This window comes from Narcine bancroftii, chromosome 5 (genome assembly GCF_036971445.1).
Source record: "Narcine bancroftii isolate sNarBan1 chromosome 5, sNarBan1.hap1, whole genome shotgun sequence".
NCBI lineage: Eukaryota > Metazoa > Chordata > Chondrichthyes > Torpediniformes > Narcinidae > Narcine > Narcine bancroftii.
This window is the reverse complement of record NC_091473.1, coordinates 40,545,401-40,564,240: the sequence shown is the minus strand read 5'-3', so window position 1 is coordinate 40,564,240 and position 18,840 is coordinate 40,545,401. Positions and strand designations below refer to the sequence as shown.

Below are 18,840 nucleotides of genomic sequence, written 5' to 3'. Positions count from 1 at the left end.
GCATAAACTTTTGATCTTCTTCGTTAGGTGAATATATATTAAGTAGATTCCAAAGCTCTGAATATATCTGACATTTTATCATAACATATCTCCCTGCTGGATCTATTATTTCCTCTTCTATTTTAAATGGCACATTTTTGCTAATTAATATAGCCACTCCTCTTGCTTTTGAATTATACGATGCTGCTGTTACATGTCCTACCCAATCTCTCTTTAATTTCTTGTGCTCCAATTCAGTTAAGTGTGTTTCTTGGACAAATGCTATATCTATTTTTACCTTTTTCAGTAAATTTAGTAGTTTCTTCCTTTTAATTTGGTTATGTATTCCATTAATATTTAGAGTCATATAGTTCAGCGTAGCCATTTTATATTTTGTTTATCTTCTCTTTCCGTTTTTCCATCATTACCTTTCCTCCTTTTCCATTTCTGTTTTCTTATTTTCAACTCTTTACCAGACAACATTCCTACAACATCCAACATTTTCCTTATTCTCCTATTTCTATCTTCTTTATCCCCAATCTCCCCTTCCCCTCCTGAGTTGCCCTTTATCCCTTGTCGGACAACCACATCTCCCCTCTCCATTTGGATTTGCGAATCCACTCGCAAGCGTCAACTGATTTTGCAGTGACCGCTCTTTTTCCCCCACCCAGCCCCCCCCAGAAAAGATTTCGCTTTTTATATGTCACAAAGGTCACTCTTTTAATTCCCTCCTTATTCTCTCTATTCCATTACCTTCTCTTATTAATTCTTGTCTATACTCTCTATGTTTTCCTCTAATTACAGATACTTTCACATATGCCCATTGTCTCTATTCACTCTTATACCTCTTTACCCGCATACATATCAATCGTGGTAATTTTTACCCTCCTTACCCTCCTTCATCCCTCAGTCTATTTTTGTCTTTACCCACATACATATCAATCGTGATAATTTTTGCTCTCATTACCCGTCTTCATCCCTCAGTCTATTTTTGTAATTGTTCTGCAAATTTTCGTGCTTCTTCTGGATCCGAGAATAGTCTGTTTTGTTGTCCTGGAATAAATATTTTCAATACCGCAGGATGCTTCAGTGTAAATTTATATCCTTTCTTCCATAAAATCGCTTTTGCTGTATTGAACTCTTTTCTCTTCTTTAGGAGTTCAAAGCTTATATCTGGATAAATGAAGATTTTTTGCCCTTTATACTCCAGTGGTTTGTTGCCCTCTCTTACTTTTTCCATTGTCTTCTCCAGTACCTTTTCTCTTGTAGTATATCTTAGGAATTTTACTACAATAGATCTTGGTTTTTGTTGTGGTTGTGGTTTAGGGGCCAATGCTCTATGTGCCCTTTCTATTTCCATTTCTTGCTGTAGTTCTGGACATCCTAGGGCCTTAGGGATCCACTCTTTTATAAACTCCCTCATATTCTTGCCTTCTTCATCTTCCTTAAGGCCCACTATCTTTATGTTATTTCTTCTGTTATAATTTTCCATTATATCTATTTTTTGGGCTAGTAATTCTTGTGTCTCTTTAGTTTTTTTATTAGATTCCTCCAATTTCTTTTTTAAGTCTTCTACCTCCATTTCTGCTGCTATTGCCCGTTCTTCCATCTTGTCCATTTTTTTCCCCATTTCTGTTAAGGTCATATCCATTTTATTTATTTTCTCTTCTGTGTTGTTTATTCTTCTTCTTAAATCATTAAATTCCTGTGTTTGCCATTCTTTAAATGACTCCATGTATCCTCTAACAAGAGCAAGTATATCCTTTACCTTGCCTTTCCCTTTATCTATTTCACTGTACTCTTCCTCTTCTTCTTCCTCTGGGTTGACCATCTGTTGTTTCTTTGCTGCCCTTTCCTCCTCTTCTTTCTTGTTTCCATTGTCTTCTGTGGTCTCTTCTTGCTGCAGGTGTTCTGCAGCTGTCGTTGCCGGCTGTGGAGATCGACTCCCCAGCTGGTCCCCCCTCCCGTCGGTGTGTTTTTTTTCATGCGCATCGCGCATGCGCGAGGAGTCGCGCATGCGCGGTTGCGCACTTTTACTCGGCTCTGTGAGCCATTGTTGTAGTTCTCTTTCTACCGACCTGAGGTAGTGGGGTCTTCTCTCCACAGCGGGCCTCTTCGGACAGGTAAGGCCTTCACCTTTTTCCTCCGTTGTCTTCTCTTCCTCTCTTCTTTCCGTTGATTTTGATTTTTCTCCTTTTGTCTCCATCTTCTTTCCACCTTTATACTCACTTTTCTTTAACTTGTATTTCTGTGCCTTTGTATTTTCTCTTGTTTTTCCCGACTTTTCTGGAGAGGGCTGGAGTTCACCGTCCGGCCACTACTCCATCACGTGACTCCTCCCCGTCAGCCAAAGCAACTTCATGTCTTCTTTTAGCCTTCCCAATTTCTTTCCTGAGTTTTTACTTAATTTTTTTTAAATACCCCTGAAGTACCTCATTAGCTTCTTGTTGCCTATACCTGCCATACACCTCTCTTCTTCTTAACCAGATTCCCAATATCCCTCGAAAACCAAGATTGCCCGTCACTGTAAACTTTGCCTTTAATCCTGACAGGAACATATAAAATCTCGCCATTGAAGGTCTTTCATTTGCCAAGCACATCCTTGTCAGAAAACAACATTCCAATCCACATTTTCTATATCCTTTCTCATTTCCTTAAAATTGGCCTTTTTCCAGTTGAGAATCTCAACCCAAGGACCTTATCTATAATTAACTTGAAACTAATGGTTTTATGATTGCTGGGTCCAAAATATTCCCCTAAATATATTTCTGTCACGTGTCCTGTCTGGTTTCCTAATAGGAGATCCAGTATTGCACTCTTTCTCTCTCCACTCGGTACCTCTATATATTGATTTAGAAAACTTTCTTGAACACATCTGACGAACTCCAAGCCATCCAGCCCTTTTAATGGAAGTGAGTCCCAGTCAATGTGTGGAAAGTTATCTCTCTAAGATTTGCTCCTCCAATTCTTACTGGCTACTGGACGGTCTATAATAAAAGCCCATGAGTGTGGTCATACCTTTCCTGTTCATCAGCTCCTCCCATATATCCTCAATAGACGAGACCCCTGGTCTATCTTGTCTAAACACAGCTGTGGTATTTTTCCTGATAAGCAATGCCATTCCTCCCCTTTTCATCCCTCCTGCTCTATCAGGTTTGAAACAATGGAACCCCAGAACACTGAGCAGCCAGTCCTGCTCCTCCTGCAACCATTTTACTAATGTCATAACTCCACATGCCAATCCATGCTCTAAACTCATCTGCCTTTCCTACAATACTCATTGTGTTGAAATAGATGTATCTCAGAACATTTCCACCATGCACAACCCTTTGATTTATGATATAACCAAGTAAGAGTAGTAGACAAATCCCCATGATTAGTCTATTTTATTTGCAACTAACTGGTTTAAGATGCAAAGAAGGGTCAGTGAGCAGTACATAGAGTAATCTTGTAGATTGGTGTGTACCAGTCTGCCTGTGAATGGTGGCTGATTGTGACTGTCCCTTTAACAAGTATGGTTTCTGGCATTTAGCATTAATAAAAGCTTCATTAATTTTCATTTGTTCATTTCACAGTAATTGTTAAACAATGCAAGAAAAATTATTTGTATTCCTTACATACATACATTTCTCTATTCTAAAATATACATTTTCCGGAAAATTAAATGGGGCACAAGAATCTGATCAGGCATTTGCAATATTTTTCTTTCATTAAAAAATAGTTACATGATCACACAGATCTGTAAAGGTATTTATGACATTTACACTTGAAAATGAAAGAAATGCTAAATCTACAGCAACAGTGGTAAATAATTTGCTGAAATAAACTGAATATTAATCTAATGACTATCCACCAATCTAATCTGTGGAAAATAGCTTGTACTATCAACATTTGGTAACTATAAAATTACTGATTATGATAACTAATATCGTAACACATATAGAGACTACATTTATATGTATCAAGTACCAGGGTAGATAAGAAGAACCACCCTTTTAGGCAACTACAGTCATCAAATATTGATTACAGGTTCACATAACTATTTATTTTAAATTATTTTTCAATACTGAAGTGAAATAACAGAACATACTCAAAACAGTTAGAATATTTTCATTTAAATATGTTTTAAATTTAACATGCAATTTTAATAGAAATGTTCCAGTTATTATCACTCAACAGTTTTAGATAAAAAATGGATATGGAGGTAATATATAATTTTTCTAATTTTAGATATACAATCTAATATTCAATTTTGAGCATATAAATGCTGCAGAATTCATATCCTTACCTTTTTCTCTTGCCACTTCCCGTATCAGATGTCACAGAAGATACCATACTGTCACCATCTTCTGTGTACTCTCTTCTAGCCAGCTCCTTCCTCTTTGCCTTAAAGAATAAATCTCAGGAGTAAAGTAGCTCAGATAAAATTATTCAGAATATATAAATATTAAAACATAGCACACTGCTATTTTTATACCTGCACAACTTGCTGCAGCTTCAACACACGTTTGAAGATTGCAGAATTAGGAATATTATAGCGCTTGGCATTTTCAAACATTAAATTCATGTCAGCCTCCAGTTGGTCCAAGTTCTCATATTCATTGCTCTTCAATTTTTGTCTATGATTAGAAGGGAATTTTAAAAACATTGACTATTCATGTAAATGTGCACATTATAACATAATCGGTCTTTCTTTTAGTTATCTGAAACACTTTACATTCCACGATCATTATTACATTTTTTTTATTAACGTGGTTATTTTCAGTTAAATAAAAAGAGCAATAAAGACATTTTGAGAGAATATAAACAAAAACTCTCTACAAATTAAACACACTACACCAAGAGTAGATGTGCTGATGCTAGCAGTTTCCAGATTATAGGTTATCATAATTTAAAAAAAGATAAAATATTGATCGAGGTTAAGCAACCAGGGAGAAATAAGGGGTAGATGGCATATAATTTTTTAGCCAATGACCTGGGCATCTCTGGAATACAACCATAGAGTATAATTTATTAAAAATTGGGGCGATGTTCCAACCCTTTCCCAAGGAGAGTGAAAATATAATTTGTTGGTAGGAAGGAAGATATTGAGTGAACCACCAATAGTGAACTATGCCTGGTGCTTGCAGAGATTATGAAATTGAGGCTTTGGTTGAAGAAAACCAATGACTGATTTGAAGACTTACCTAAATTTCATCGTGGTCTATTTAGGGGTCTAAGTTTGCACAGATAATATTTCATGTACTCTGCAAATTTCATGTGAAATATCACTGGTGAAACAGTTGGTGTGTTAATTGTATAAACTATATTGAGCAGAGAAAAGTTTTCCCAATTGTTAGCAACAGGCTTAATGAAGGGATAATTTACAGAAAGTTAAACCCTGAATGTAAATTTCTTATACAAAAGAACATTAATTCTATCAAACATAACTTCAATAAAATTTTATGTATGAATTGAAATTGAAGCAAGCGAGAACCTTGATGACTAGTGAGTGTCGGGAGCTGTACTTTGTTTCATTGAGAATTTAAATTAAAGTGGAGCAAGAAGCTCGGCAATTAGTTGAAGTCTTTGATATGAAGAGGGAAGCCCGAGTGGAGCGGCCCAGTGTAGGAGTGGCAAGTTAGAGGCTACAGCTATAGGTGAAATCTTTTCATAGTAACCCAGAGTAGGATCTGGAGATGGCAGCTATGGAAGTTGTATGCTCTAATTGCAGGATGTGAGAAATCTGGAACAACACAATTGCCCCTGATGACTATACCTGCAAGAGGTGCATCCAGCTGCAACTCCTGACAGACTGAGTTAATAAACTGGAGCTGGATAAACTCTTGGAGCATTTGGGAGGTAGCGAGTGTGATAGACTGATAGAGAAAAGATACAAGGAGAAAGACAAGCACAAAAGGCAAGAGGCAGGTAAATGGGTGAATTTAGGAGAGGGAAGGGGAATAGGCAGTCAGCACAGAGAATCCCTATTGTCAATCCGTTCAACAACAAGTATTCCGTTTTGGATACTGTTGGGGTGAGGCACGATCTACCAGGGACAAGTTGTAATGGTTAGGTCTCTGGCACAGAGCCTGGCCCTTCAGTTTAGAAGGGATGGGGCAGAAGAGGAGAGCTATAGTGATTTGTGATTCAGTAGTTAGAGAAACAAATAGGAGGTTCCATGAACAAGATCGAGACTCCCAGCATTCTAAAAGGGGAAGGTGAGCAGCTAGATGTCGGGGTCCAATTTGGTTCCAATGACGCACATAGGAATAGGGATGAAGTGCTGAAGAGGGAATACAGGAAGTTAGGAAGGAAGCTAAAATGTAGGACTTCACAAATGTTAATCTCTGGATTGCTGTCAGTGCCACGTGCCAGTGAGGGCAGGTATAGGAAGTTATGATAGATGAACGCGTGGCTGAAGAGTTGGTGCAAGGGCAGGGGTTCAGATTTGTGGATCACTAGGATCTCTTCTGGGGAAGATATGACCTATACAAAAAGGAAAGGTTGCACATGAACCAGAGGGGAACCAATATTCTGGCAAGAAGGTTTGCTGGAGCTGTTGGGGAGGGGTTAAACAAGTTTGCCATGGGGGATGGGAACCAGATGGTGACGGCAGAGAATAGTGCAAATGGTGGAAAGGTTAATGCAATGAGTTGTGAGTTTGTGAGGAAGGACGTTCAGTGGAGGAAGCATAAATGTAGTTAGTTGGAGGATTTGAAATGTGTTGAACACAAGAAGTATTAGGAATAATGAAGATGAACTTAGAGCATGGATCAGTACATGCAATTATGATGTTTTAGCTGTTACAGAGACTGACTGACACAAGGACAGGATTGGCTGATACAGGTACCCGGGTTTAGATGTTTTAAAAGGGCTAGGATGTGAGGTAAAAGAGGAGATGGGGTGAAGTAGCATGTCTAACTAATCAGGGAGAGTTTCACAACTGCAGAAAGGAAGGGATGTTGTGGAGGGATTGTCTACTGCGTCATTGTGTGTGGAAGTCAGAAAATGGAAGGCCGCAATTACTATATTGAGAATAATCTATAGGCCCCCAATAGCCCTCAGGACATTGAGGAGCAGATAAAAGGCAGATTTTGGAATTATGGAGAATAACAAAGTTGTTGTTGTGAGAAACTTCAACTTCCCAAATATTGACTGGTACCTCTGTACTGCAAGAGGGATAGATGGGGCAGAATTTATCGGGTGTGTCTAAGAAGTATTCCTGACATAGTATATGGACCAGCTGACTAGAGGAGAGGCCTTATTAGATCTTGAACTGGAAATGAATCTGGTCAGATGACAGACCTCTCAGTGAGGGAGCATTTCAGTGAAAGTGACCACACCTTCCTGACCTATAGCACAGCTACTGGCAAGGTTAAGAGTACTGTTTGGTCATGTATACATATACCCACACTCCTGTTCGGCTCCGAATCATGGGTCCTTTACCGGCATCACCTACGACTCCTAGAACGCTTCCACCAGCGTTGTCTCCGCTCAATCCTCAACATTCATTGGAGCGACTTCATCTCCAACATCGAAGTACTCGAGATGGCAGAGGCCGACAGCATCGAATCCTCGCTGCTGAAGATCAAACTGCGCTGGATAGGTTACGACCCCAGAATGGAGGACCATCGCCTTCCCAAGATCGTGTTATATGGCGAGCTCTCCACTGGCCACCGAGACAGAGGTGCACAAAAGAAGAGGTACAAGGACTGCCTAAAGAAAGCTCTTGGTGCCTGCCACATTGACCACCACCAGTGGGCTGATATCGCCTCAAACCGTGCATCTTGGCGCCTCACAGTTCGGCGGGCAGCAACCTCCTTTGAAGAAGACCGCAGAGCCCACCTCATTGTCAAAAGACAAAGGAGGAAAAACCCAACACCCAACCCCAACCAACCAATTTTCCCTTGCAACTGCTGCAACCGTGTCTGCCTGTCCCGCATCGGACTTGTCAGCCACAAATGAGCCTGCAGCTGACGTGGACTTTACCCCTCCATAAATCTTTATCCGCGAAGCCAAGCCAAAGAAAAAAACATATACAATCTTTTTGGAAGAAAATTCAATCATTTTTAGAATATCTGTATAAGATTAAAATAGTTTTAGATCCAACAGTATTTTTATTGGGTAGTTTGCAAACTCTGAAAGGCTTGGGATTAGATAAGTTTCAGCTTGTTTTTATATATTTAGCTTTATCCGTAGCAAAAAAATGTATTGCTAGTACGTGGAAAGGTACAAATATGATTGATATTAATAAATGGCATAATGAGATGAAATATTGTTTAATAATGGAAAAAGTTACATATGTTTCACAAGATAATTATAATTTTTATATTTAATAAGTGGCTGTTATACTCGGAATATTTACATTTCAACTTATATTGATTAGCTTTTAATATGTATATTTAACTTTTTTTAAATATTTTTTCTTTTTTTAAATCGCTCTCCTTAGGAGAGTTGGCTGAAGGGGGAATCTTTTTTTATTCTTTTTTTAAATATATATAAAAAAAATTCATGTTCATGTTTAATTGCTGTATATGTCATATATTATTAGTTTTTTGAATGAATAAATAGTTTAAAAAGAAGACAAGAAGGTCTCCTGAGAATTATAATGGTAGCCAGGAAGGAACTGAAGAAAGAACTTAGGAGAGTTAGAGGGGGCATGAGAAGGTGTTGGCAAGTAAGATTAAGGAAAACTGTGGGGGATGTTATGTGATGGCATGAGGGATGACACGCAACCTCATGACTCCCATGGGATTAGTTAAAAAAGTACCTATTTAGTAAAGTTTTTAAAAAAAAGAAAATTACTTTAAAGTTAGTATAAAACATCTAACTAAATATTGAGGATGTTCCTTAAGAAAAAAAATACCTAAACTAACTCCTACTAAGTCTGAAGATAAGAAAAAAAGAAACTGGGTCTACTGAGGTATTCTCTGGTTCCACTGGCCAGGACCTGGGAGAGGGACCTTCCCCCGAAGCCTTCTTCACATCGACTCGTAAAGATGGCGCCAGAGGAAAAACTAAAACTACATCGCGCATGAGTGAGAAGTCAGGCACGCATGGTACAGTGGAAAAGAAGGTTGAAAAAAAAAATCAAGGTCTCATAAGGGACAGTTTTTGTGTCAACATCAGAACATGAAGGAGATGGAAGTCAAGTGGAAGAAACATGGAAGAAGATGCATCATTCAGAAGAGGAGCAGACCAGAGGCAAGAAAAAGACTTTTAAGAAAGAAATAAGTAAGATTGAATCAAATATTGATGAAATTCAAATAAAAATTAATGTCTTTAGAAAATAATTTTAAATAGTTGTCTGAAGAATTAAAGGAAGTTAAAACAGATTTAACAGTTAAAGTGGATAATGCATTGAAGGTGATGAATAACGTTTCACAAAGAATGGAGAAGTTGGAAACTAAGGTTCAAGATGTTTGAGAGGAAGTGCAGCGTACTGAAGTAGATCTAATGTGTCTGAAGATTTGATGACTAGTTTAATCTCAATAAATGAAAATGTTGGTGAAAGTTGATATTTTGGAAAATTATAGCAGAAGAAATAATGTTAAAATAATGGGATTATCCAAAGGTAAAGAAGGAGAAGACATTATTCGTTTTTTTCAAGAATGGATATGGAAGTAATTGGAGAGGAGATTTTGATCGAAAGAGCCCAGAGAGCCTTAAGACCAAAGCCAGGTCTGAGCCAGAGACCCCGATCTATGCAAAGGTTGGAACTGGTAATGACAAATAGGGAAAAGAGTAGAGAGTGTGGAAGAGCGGAAACGGCTGTAAATGGAAGTAAATGATTTAAGAGAAAAATTGGAAGAAAGTGACAAAAAAATTAAAGAGACACAAGAGTTGTTATCTCAGAAAATTGATATGTTGGAAAATTATAGTAGGCGAAACAACATAAAAATAGTGGGCCTGAAGGAAGGTTAAGAAGGCACAGATATAAAGGTATTTATAAAAGAATGGAACCCGAAGGTCCTGAGAACGATAGAAATGCAGGAAGAAATGGAAATAGAAAGGGCACACGGAGCACTAGCTCCAAAACCGCAGACACATCAAAAACCAAGATCCATCTTCGTAAAATTTTTGAGATAATACGACAAGAGAAAATATACTGGAGTGGGAAAGAAATATAATTAGAGAAGATAATAAACCATTGGAATACAAGGGTCAAAAAATATTTTTTTACCCAGAGACATAAGTTTTGAATTCTTAAAGAAGAGTAAGGAGTTTAATACAGCCAAATCAATCCTGTGGAAAAAAGGTTATAAATTCATGTTAAGACATCCAACCGTGCTTAAAATATTTATACCCGGGGAGCAAAACAGATTGTTCTCGGATCCGGAGGAAGCACAAGAATTCGCAGAGCATTTGCAGGACAGAAGAGATACTCAAAAATCACTGTCAGAGGATAAACAAAGGTGTTTAAATAATAAGTTACAATATAACACAATGCCCACTTATAAAACAGAGAAAATGATACTTAGATCTAAACAGAAATATTATGAATTAGGGGAAAGATTTCATAAAGTTCTAGCTTGGAGAAAAAAAACAAAAAAAGGGAAAACACTAAGGCAGTCTATGCATACGTCAAGACTAGAAGGAAGAAGAGAGTGTATGTAGCCCACTTAAGGATAAAAGAGGCAACGTGCCTGAAGGCAGAGGAGGGTGGGGAGGTGCTAAATGAACACCTTGCTTCATTGTACATGAGAGAGGGGAACCTTGGCGAGGGTGAGGTCAGAATAGAATCATACGTGCTGGAGTAGGTGGAGGTTAAGAAACAGGAAGTGCTGGATCTTCTTAAAAACATTAGGATAAGTTTCCAGGACAGATGAGATATAGCCCAAGTTACTACAGAAAGTGAGGTAAGAGATTGCTGGGGTATTGGCAATGATCTTTGTGCCCTCCCTAGCAATAGGTGAGATACTGAAGTTTAGGAGAATGGAAATGTGATTCCCTTGTCAATAAAAGGTAATAGGGTGAATCCTAAGAATTATTGACCACTGTGTCTTATGTCAGTGATGGGCAAAATATTGGAGAATATTTTTGGGGACAGGATTTAGAAAAGTATTGTCTTCTCAGGAATAGTAAGCATGTTTTGTGAGGGGTGGGCTGTGCTTCATGAGCCTAATTGAATCCATGGAAGCTTGGAAAGAAGAAGGTGGTAATGGATGGAACATATTCTGCCTGGAGGTCAGTGACTAGTAGAGTTCTGCAGGGATCAGATTTGGAAGCCCTGCACTTTGTTATTATAAATGACCTGGCGAAGAAGTAGACGGATGGATCAGTAAGTTTGCCAATGACATGAAGGTTGGAGATGTTGTGCATAGTATGGAAGGTTGTCATTGGTTAAATTAGGATATAGACAGGAAGAAAAATTAATAAATGTGGCAGATGGAGTTAAATCCAGATAAGTGTTAAATGATGCATTTTGAAGGCAGAGTTCATGATTAATGTAGGATTCTTAACAGTGGGGAAGAGGGGTCCAAATCCATAGACCTCTCAAAATTGCACGCAGGTTAATTAGTAGCTAGTAGAGTAGTTGAGAAGGCTTATGGAATGCTGGCCTTCATTAATCAAGGAAATTAGTTCAAGAGTTGAGAAGTAATGTTACATCTCTATAAAACTCTGGTTGGACCACACTTGGAATGTTTTGTTCAGTTCTGTTTCCCTCATTACAAGAAGGATGTGGAAGCTATGGAAAGGGTGCAGAGGAGGTTTACCAGGATGTTGCCTGGATTAGAAGATAAGTCTTATGAGGCAAGGTTAGCAGAGCTAGGGTTTTTTTCTTTGAAGCAAAGAAGAATGAGATGTGATTTAATAGAGATATGCAAGATTATGTAGCATAGGTAAGGTGGATAGCCAGCACTTTTTCCTGGAGTGAAAGTAGTAAATCTATACAATGTGAGGGAGGAAAGTTTAGGGGAGAGGTCAGGGCAAGTTTTTTTTTCCAAAATATGCATGGAATACGTTGGCATCTATACAATAGGGACATTGAAAGACACTTAGACAGGCACAGGGATGAAAGAAAAATAGATGGGTATGAGGTAGGGAAGGTTTAGTTTTTTTCAGTAGGCTTTTCTAGGACATCACATGGTGGGCTGAAGGGCATATCTTCATCCATATCAAATACATGGAAAATACAGGTCCAAGAAATTCTAGCAGTTATTATTGATGGAGATTTATGATTCTCATTGTGTGGTACTATTTTTATCATGTTTTTCAGAAAAATCTGATAATTTGAGGTTCTACTGATTATATCCTCGTGTATTAAAATAGAAGATAGCCTAAAACTGATAATACTTCGACTTCTCTTGGGTTTGAAAAGTTTACATTCATAGCTATTTTTAAAGCTCATTGCTTTGCCAGCATAACATCTTCCTTCACGCTCACTGGGATACAGTCTAAATGTGGTTACTTTGCTAATTTTCTTAAAAGCCCAAGTAAAGTATTTTAATTAACTTTCCCCAGACTACTCTCTAAGTTTGTCCCATTAACTTTACTGTATAATCATAGAACAGAAAAACAAGCTATTTGGTCCAACCAGTCCTATGTGCCAATCTTCTCCCATATTTGTTTAATAATTCTTTATTAAATCCTCATTCGTCACTCTAAAAGGCAATGCATTCAAAATAGGGTCATACGGCTTAAAACAGATCCTCTGGCCAACTAATTTATGTCGACCAAATTGGCATTCTGGTCTAGTCCCCATTTCCCCACTTTTGGTCCATACCTTTCAAAGCCCTTCCTATCCATAAATCTGTACCAATGTCTTTTTGATGTAAATCCAAACATCTGTGGTCGAGTATTTTTATTTCTTGTGTTACTTCTGACTTTCTGCCAATCTCAAATCTCTGGCCTTAAGTTATTAATCCATGAATCACGGAAGTAGGTGTCTTGCACTTTATGTTTTAAAACTCCATTATCAAAATATTTGAATACAAAAGAGAATCATCCAAGTATGGAATAAACAAGCAACATGGTTTGTTTCATGAACAGAATATAGCATTAATGGTGAATAAATATTATGTAACCAGTCAAGTACATGTTTCTGTGATGATTAAAAATATTAAAGAATCAACAAGGTCACTGATTTTTTCATTTAAATGGCATAAAAAAACATTTCTTACCTTATTATTTGGAATGACATGGGGTGTTTGATTTGTTGATAATAATCAGGATAATCTTTCTTGGAAGGCAGACGAAAGAAGGGCTCGGCCAGAAGGTGTCCCTGACTGTTCCGATGATTCCTAACTGCTTCAAACAGCTGATAAATAGGACTAGTAACATCGACGGATGAACCAATGCTTTCTCCATCAGAGTCACCATCTTGATAATGAGTGACCCCTATGGAACCAAGAGATATGTATAGAAAAACTGAAACAAAAAGTCACTTTCAAAAAACTTCATTCAAATATAATTTCATTAATGACTTACCACCTAGTCCACCTTCCTCTTCACTCTCAGATCCATATTGCAAAGCCATGGTAATCGCTGACAAGCGATCTCCCTGTGCTGACCTTCGGTTTCTAAAGTTTCAACATTTAAAAATGTTTGGAAATTGGTGGTTTACTTTTTGACGGCATGCTCATTTATAGTATTCCCACTTCTGCGACATCTGGTTTTATCCCTAGAAATGCTGCCCAATCTGTGGAACATTTCCAGCATTTCATGCTTTTATTGCAGATTTCCAGCATCTGCGTCATCACCAACTTAACTTTTCCATTTTATTTATCTTCAATTGTCATAAATAGTACACAAACAAATTGTACGCACCTAATTCGAAGACTGGATTTGGTTGGCTCCAAATTATGTTCAAGTTCAGCTCTCTTCTGATGAAAAATTTTCTTAATGGTATTTGCATCCTAGAGATGGAGAATATATTTTTACCAGCAGACTTAATAGATTATCATTCTATCAGTCCCCAAAGTGTGGACTTGGACAATGTCATAGCTTTGAATCAGCAACAGATTCATGCATGAAAGGTTATTTCAGTAGCGAAATTCATTAACTCACATTATTTTAGTAAAGTAAATAATCTTTAGCCTAAAAAGACTGGCAATACAGTATTATCGTTGAAAATATAATTTACCTTAAAGATTGGTGACCCAGGCTCATTGTAGGTTTTAGCATTTTTTACTAAAAGCTCTATATCTCTAGCCATTACATTAACACTCTTGTAAGCACCATTCTGTGAAAAGAAATTGATACATTCATGTTCAAAAGAGTAAACGTTCACAGTAATCTAAAATGTATCTGGTTCAACAATAAACAGGATTAAATACGTAATTATCGAAACAATGATTCTTCACATCATAGTTTGTGATTCCAGCTACACAACTGAGGCCCATGGACTAATTGCTTCAGAATGAGGGACCAAGGAGGTGAGACTTGGACGCCTCTTACTCAGGATCACTGCTGAACTGGAAAGGAGGGCACATGGCTATGTAGGTTACAGGGGCGCAGAAGGCAAAGGCACTAGAGGAGGTGGTGGGTTTGAAGGGACCCTGAAGGAATTTTGTTTTGTTCTCTTTCTTGTCTCGATAGTGACTCTGAATTAGTAGGGCCTCTTTGGATGCTGTTGCAGGGCAAAGGAAAATGAATTTTGTGCATGACATTAAAAAAAAGAGAGGAATCATGGCTAGTATAGATGAGCACGATCACAATGAATGACAAGGTATATTTGAAGAGTCTGATGCTCTACATCCACTCCTAGATCCGTATGCTCTTGTGGGATAGAATATTGGCAAATTATAAAATAGTCAAACCTGAATTCTCTGGGCAACAGTCTTCAGATCTATTGGCTCCTTAATAATTTCATAGTAGTCGGGATATTGCTGAAAAGCCAAACAACAGTCCAATTGTTAAAGGTCTGACTTTGCTGTCAAATATTCCAAACATATTTTAACACAAATAATCCTGCCATTTATGATAGTCAGACTCGACACTCTGCTTGACGACACGAACCAGCTGGGAACCACCTTTGCAGGTGAAAACCATTTGAGGGATTGTAATCACACAAAAGCTGAAAAGCAAATTAATTATGTAAAAAATTCAAGAATTTCCTACTTTCAGGTTTATGTTGTAAATTTGTCACTAAAATAAAAAATAAAGTCCTTTGATGGGGCTGCACTATTTCACCTATTGACCACTTTTGACTTTCATCCTCTTTTAATCAAGAAAGGGAGTAGAGATACCCCAGGAAATTATAGACCAGTGCATTTTACTTCAGTGGTTGGTAAATTAATGGAGAAGATCCTGAGAGGCAGGATTTATGAACATTTGGAGAGGTGTAATATGATTAGGAATAGTCAGTATGGCTTTGTCAAGGGCAGGTCATGTCTTACGAGCCTGATTGAATTTTTTGAAAATGTGACTAAACACATTGATGAAGGAAGAGTAGTGTATATGGATTTCAGCAAGGCATTTGATAAGGTTCCCCACGCAAGGCTTATTGAGAAAGTAAGGCGGCATGGGATCCAAGAGGACAATGCTTTGTAGATCTGGAACTGGTTTGTCCACAGAAGGCAAAGATAGGTCATATTCAGCATGGTCGGTGACCAGTGACGTTCCTCAGAGACCCTTACTCTTTGTGATTTTTATAAGTGACCTGGATAAGGAAGTGGAGGGATGGGTTAGTGTAAGGTAAAACATCATGAGATGGGAATGTGTAAGGAGTTACCCTGTACAGGGCTGTAACAAGATGTGAATGCATCCTTGTACTTACAAGATAAGAGAGACATTGATGGATTGAGAGGCAGGAAGCTAGCAGGGAAAGGATAGCAACAGTTTTAGTCATTGGACAAGTAATGATATGATGATGTTCTAAGCATGTATCCAAGGGTATAAAAAATCACCATTTTGCTGATAACGGCAGAATGCATTCTCCGACTAACATGGTTAGTCGCAAGTGTTACAATCCGGTAATAAAGAACAAAGAACCCTGATTTCGACTCAGTCTGGTGTTTGTTTCACTCATTCATGAACAAAGCAGACCTAACAGTTAGTAAGTTTGCTGATGACACAAAGGTTGGGGTGGGGTTGTGGATATAGTGGAGGGCTGTCAGAGGTTACAGCAGGTCATTGATAGGATGCAAAACTGGACTGAAAAGTGGCTGATGGAGTTCAACTCAGATAAGCATGAAGTGGTTCATTTTCGTCGGTCAAATATGATGGCAGAACATAGTATTAATGGTAAGACTATTGGCAGTGTGGAGGAGCAGAGGGATCACGGGGTCCAAATCCATAGAACGCTCAAAGCAGCTGCGCAGGTTGATTCTGTGGTTAAGAAGGCATATAGCATATTGGCCTTCATTAATCGTGGAATTGAATTTAGGATCCAAGAGGTAATGTTCCAGCTATATAGGACCCTGGTCAGACCCCACTTGGAGTACTGTGCTCAGTTCTGGTAACGTCACTTCCAGAAGGATAGAAAGGGTGCAGAGGATATTTACAAGGATGATACCTGTTTTATGGAGCATGCCTTAGGAAAACAGGTTGAATGAACGCGCCCTTTTGTCCTTGGAGCGGCGGAGGATCAGAGGTGACCTGATAGAAGTATATAAGATGATGAGAGGCACTGATCGTGTAGATAATCAAAGGTTTTTTCCCCCAGAGCTGAAATGGTTGCCAAGAGAGGACACGGGTTTAAGGTGCTGGGGAGTAGGTACAGAAGAGATGTCAGGAGTATGTTTAAAAAAAAACGCAGGAAGTGGTCAGTGTGTGTAATAGGCTGCCGACCACGGTGGAGAAGACGGATACGTTAAGGTCCTTCAAGAGACTTTTGTATAGGTACATGGAGGTTAGAAAAAGAGAAAAAGCCTACTAATTTCTAAGGTAGGGACATGTTCGGCACAACTTTGTATGCCAAAAGGCCTGTATTGTGCTGTAGGTCTTCTATGTTTCTTCACAAAATGGCAGTAGATTGACCTCCATTTCTCACTTATCTATCCTGGTCCCCTCTGCCCCAACATATAACAAAGATAGCATTCCCCTTGTCCTCACCTATCACCCCACCTGCTTCTGCATTCAACACATTATGCTCCACAATTTGCATCACCTGCAACGTGATCATATCTCCAGCACATCCTCCCCTCTCCATCTTCCGCAGAGACTGCTCACTCCTTGACTCCCTTGTCCACTCAACCCTTCCCACCAATCAGCCCCTTGGTACCTACACCCTGTGACCATAGGACCTCACCACCATTTCGGGCCCCAAACAGTCCCTCCAAGTGAAGTAATACTTCATTTGCGAATATGCGGGGGCCTTCTAAAGAACCCTGTGCTCCCGTTGTGGCCTGCCCTAATCGCAGAGACTGGATACAGACTGGGAGATCATTTCACTGAGTAACTTTGCTCAGTCCACATCAATGACAGCCATCTCTCAGTAGTCAACCATTTCAATTTCACGCCCCACTCCCATGCCAGCATGTCTGTCCATGGCCTCATGCATTACCAAACTAAGGCCACCTGCAAATTGAAGGAGTAATACCTAATATTTCATCAGGGCACTCTCTAACCAGATGGCATTAACATCGACGTCTCCAGGTTTAGTTAGGCCACTCCTCTAACTCCCTCTCTTCCTCATCCTTTCCTCCAGCTCTCCACCCCTTTCCCTCTCTGTTCAGAGAACTAACCCCTCCTTCTATCACTTGTCAGCATTTTTCTCTTATGTCCTCCCATTCATATCCACCTACGACCTCTTGCTTGTAATCTTATGCCCTTCCTCCCACCATTTTATTCAGGCACCTGTCTGCACTTTGCTTATACCAGGCTCAAAACACTGGTTATGCATCTTTATCTTTGCTACATAAAGAACAATGCATTTCTACAGCTTTTTTGTCTAAAGAGTAGATTGACTAATTTTACCAAGCAAACTTCAGTTAAGAAGACAGAATTATAACTTGGGTCTTCAGTTGTTCTTTTGTGCTCAAAAGGCATAGTGAAAGTCCTAAAATCCAGACTGCTTGGGATTGGGTCAGTCTGGATGTTTGGATTTTCCAGACTCTTGGGCAGTACTTTTAAAATTCTAATTTAAGGAGAATAAACAGATAAATTTTGATAGTTAATTATCTAAACATATTATTATATAAATACAAAAAAAAACACTTTTGTTTTACATTTCTGCGAATTAAATGTGGTCACTTGTTGCCGTTATGCATCTGTGGGGCTCACGCACAAGCAGAGTTTTCAAGACGTCCAGATTCTCAGGTGGTCTGAATTTCCGGCATCTGGAGTTTTGGACTTTTACTGTACAATAATACATTCCCACAGTTTACTATACTTTACCAGTCTTTTGTTTATTAATAGATTCACTCACCACTCTTGACGGCAATTTTTGAAAAAGCTCACTGACAAGATGACCTGATGGATCAACATAAGTGACTACCGTTTCAAACAAGTGTTCCAGCTGTTCCTTTAAATTATAATGTGCTGTAATCTACAAATTGGAAAAAAAGTCAGTAACCATTAATGTTTATACCCCATCAATAGTAGATATTTCATTACATATGGGTTGTACTTTTCTTCCGAGAATAGACAACTTCTTTAAACTGATGTAAAAAAATTTTTAAATGACTTATAAAAAAGAAATATACAGTTTACCCTAATCCACTGGATTGTTGAGATCATTAATTGTTGAGAAGACTGGATTTTTAAAATATATAATATACACACACACACACACACACACACACACACACACACACACACACACACACACACACACACACACACACACACACACACACACAAAATATATATATAAAAACTAAATTTCTGATTATTGGAATACATTACAATTGTGAGTAATTGTAAATATTCAACATAATAGAAATAAAGTTAAAAATGTAACCACCAGGTGCAACTATAACAAAAAAGGTTACA

The 18,840-nt window shown here is 38.4% G+C and overlaps 1 protein-coding gene across 1 annotated transcript in view; it reads right to left on the bottom strand.

The window, feature by feature from the left end:
- Window positions 1-18,840, bottom strand: part of pbrm1 (polybromo 1) — a 66,765-nt gene that overhangs the window by 36,016 nt on the left and 11,909 nt on the right. The window contains 8 exon segments of the mRNA XM_069937180.1: window positions 4,268-4,365; window positions 4,457-4,598; window positions 13,086-13,302; window positions 13,393-13,484; window positions 13,732-13,820; window positions 14,048-14,146; window positions 14,724-14,792; window positions 18,275-18,394. Of these exon segments, the coding sequence (XP_069793281.1) occupies window positions 4,268-4,365; window positions 4,457-4,598; window positions 13,086-13,302; window positions 13,393-13,484; window positions 13,732-13,820; window positions 14,048-14,146; window positions 14,724-14,792; window positions 18,275-18,394 (926 nt within the window).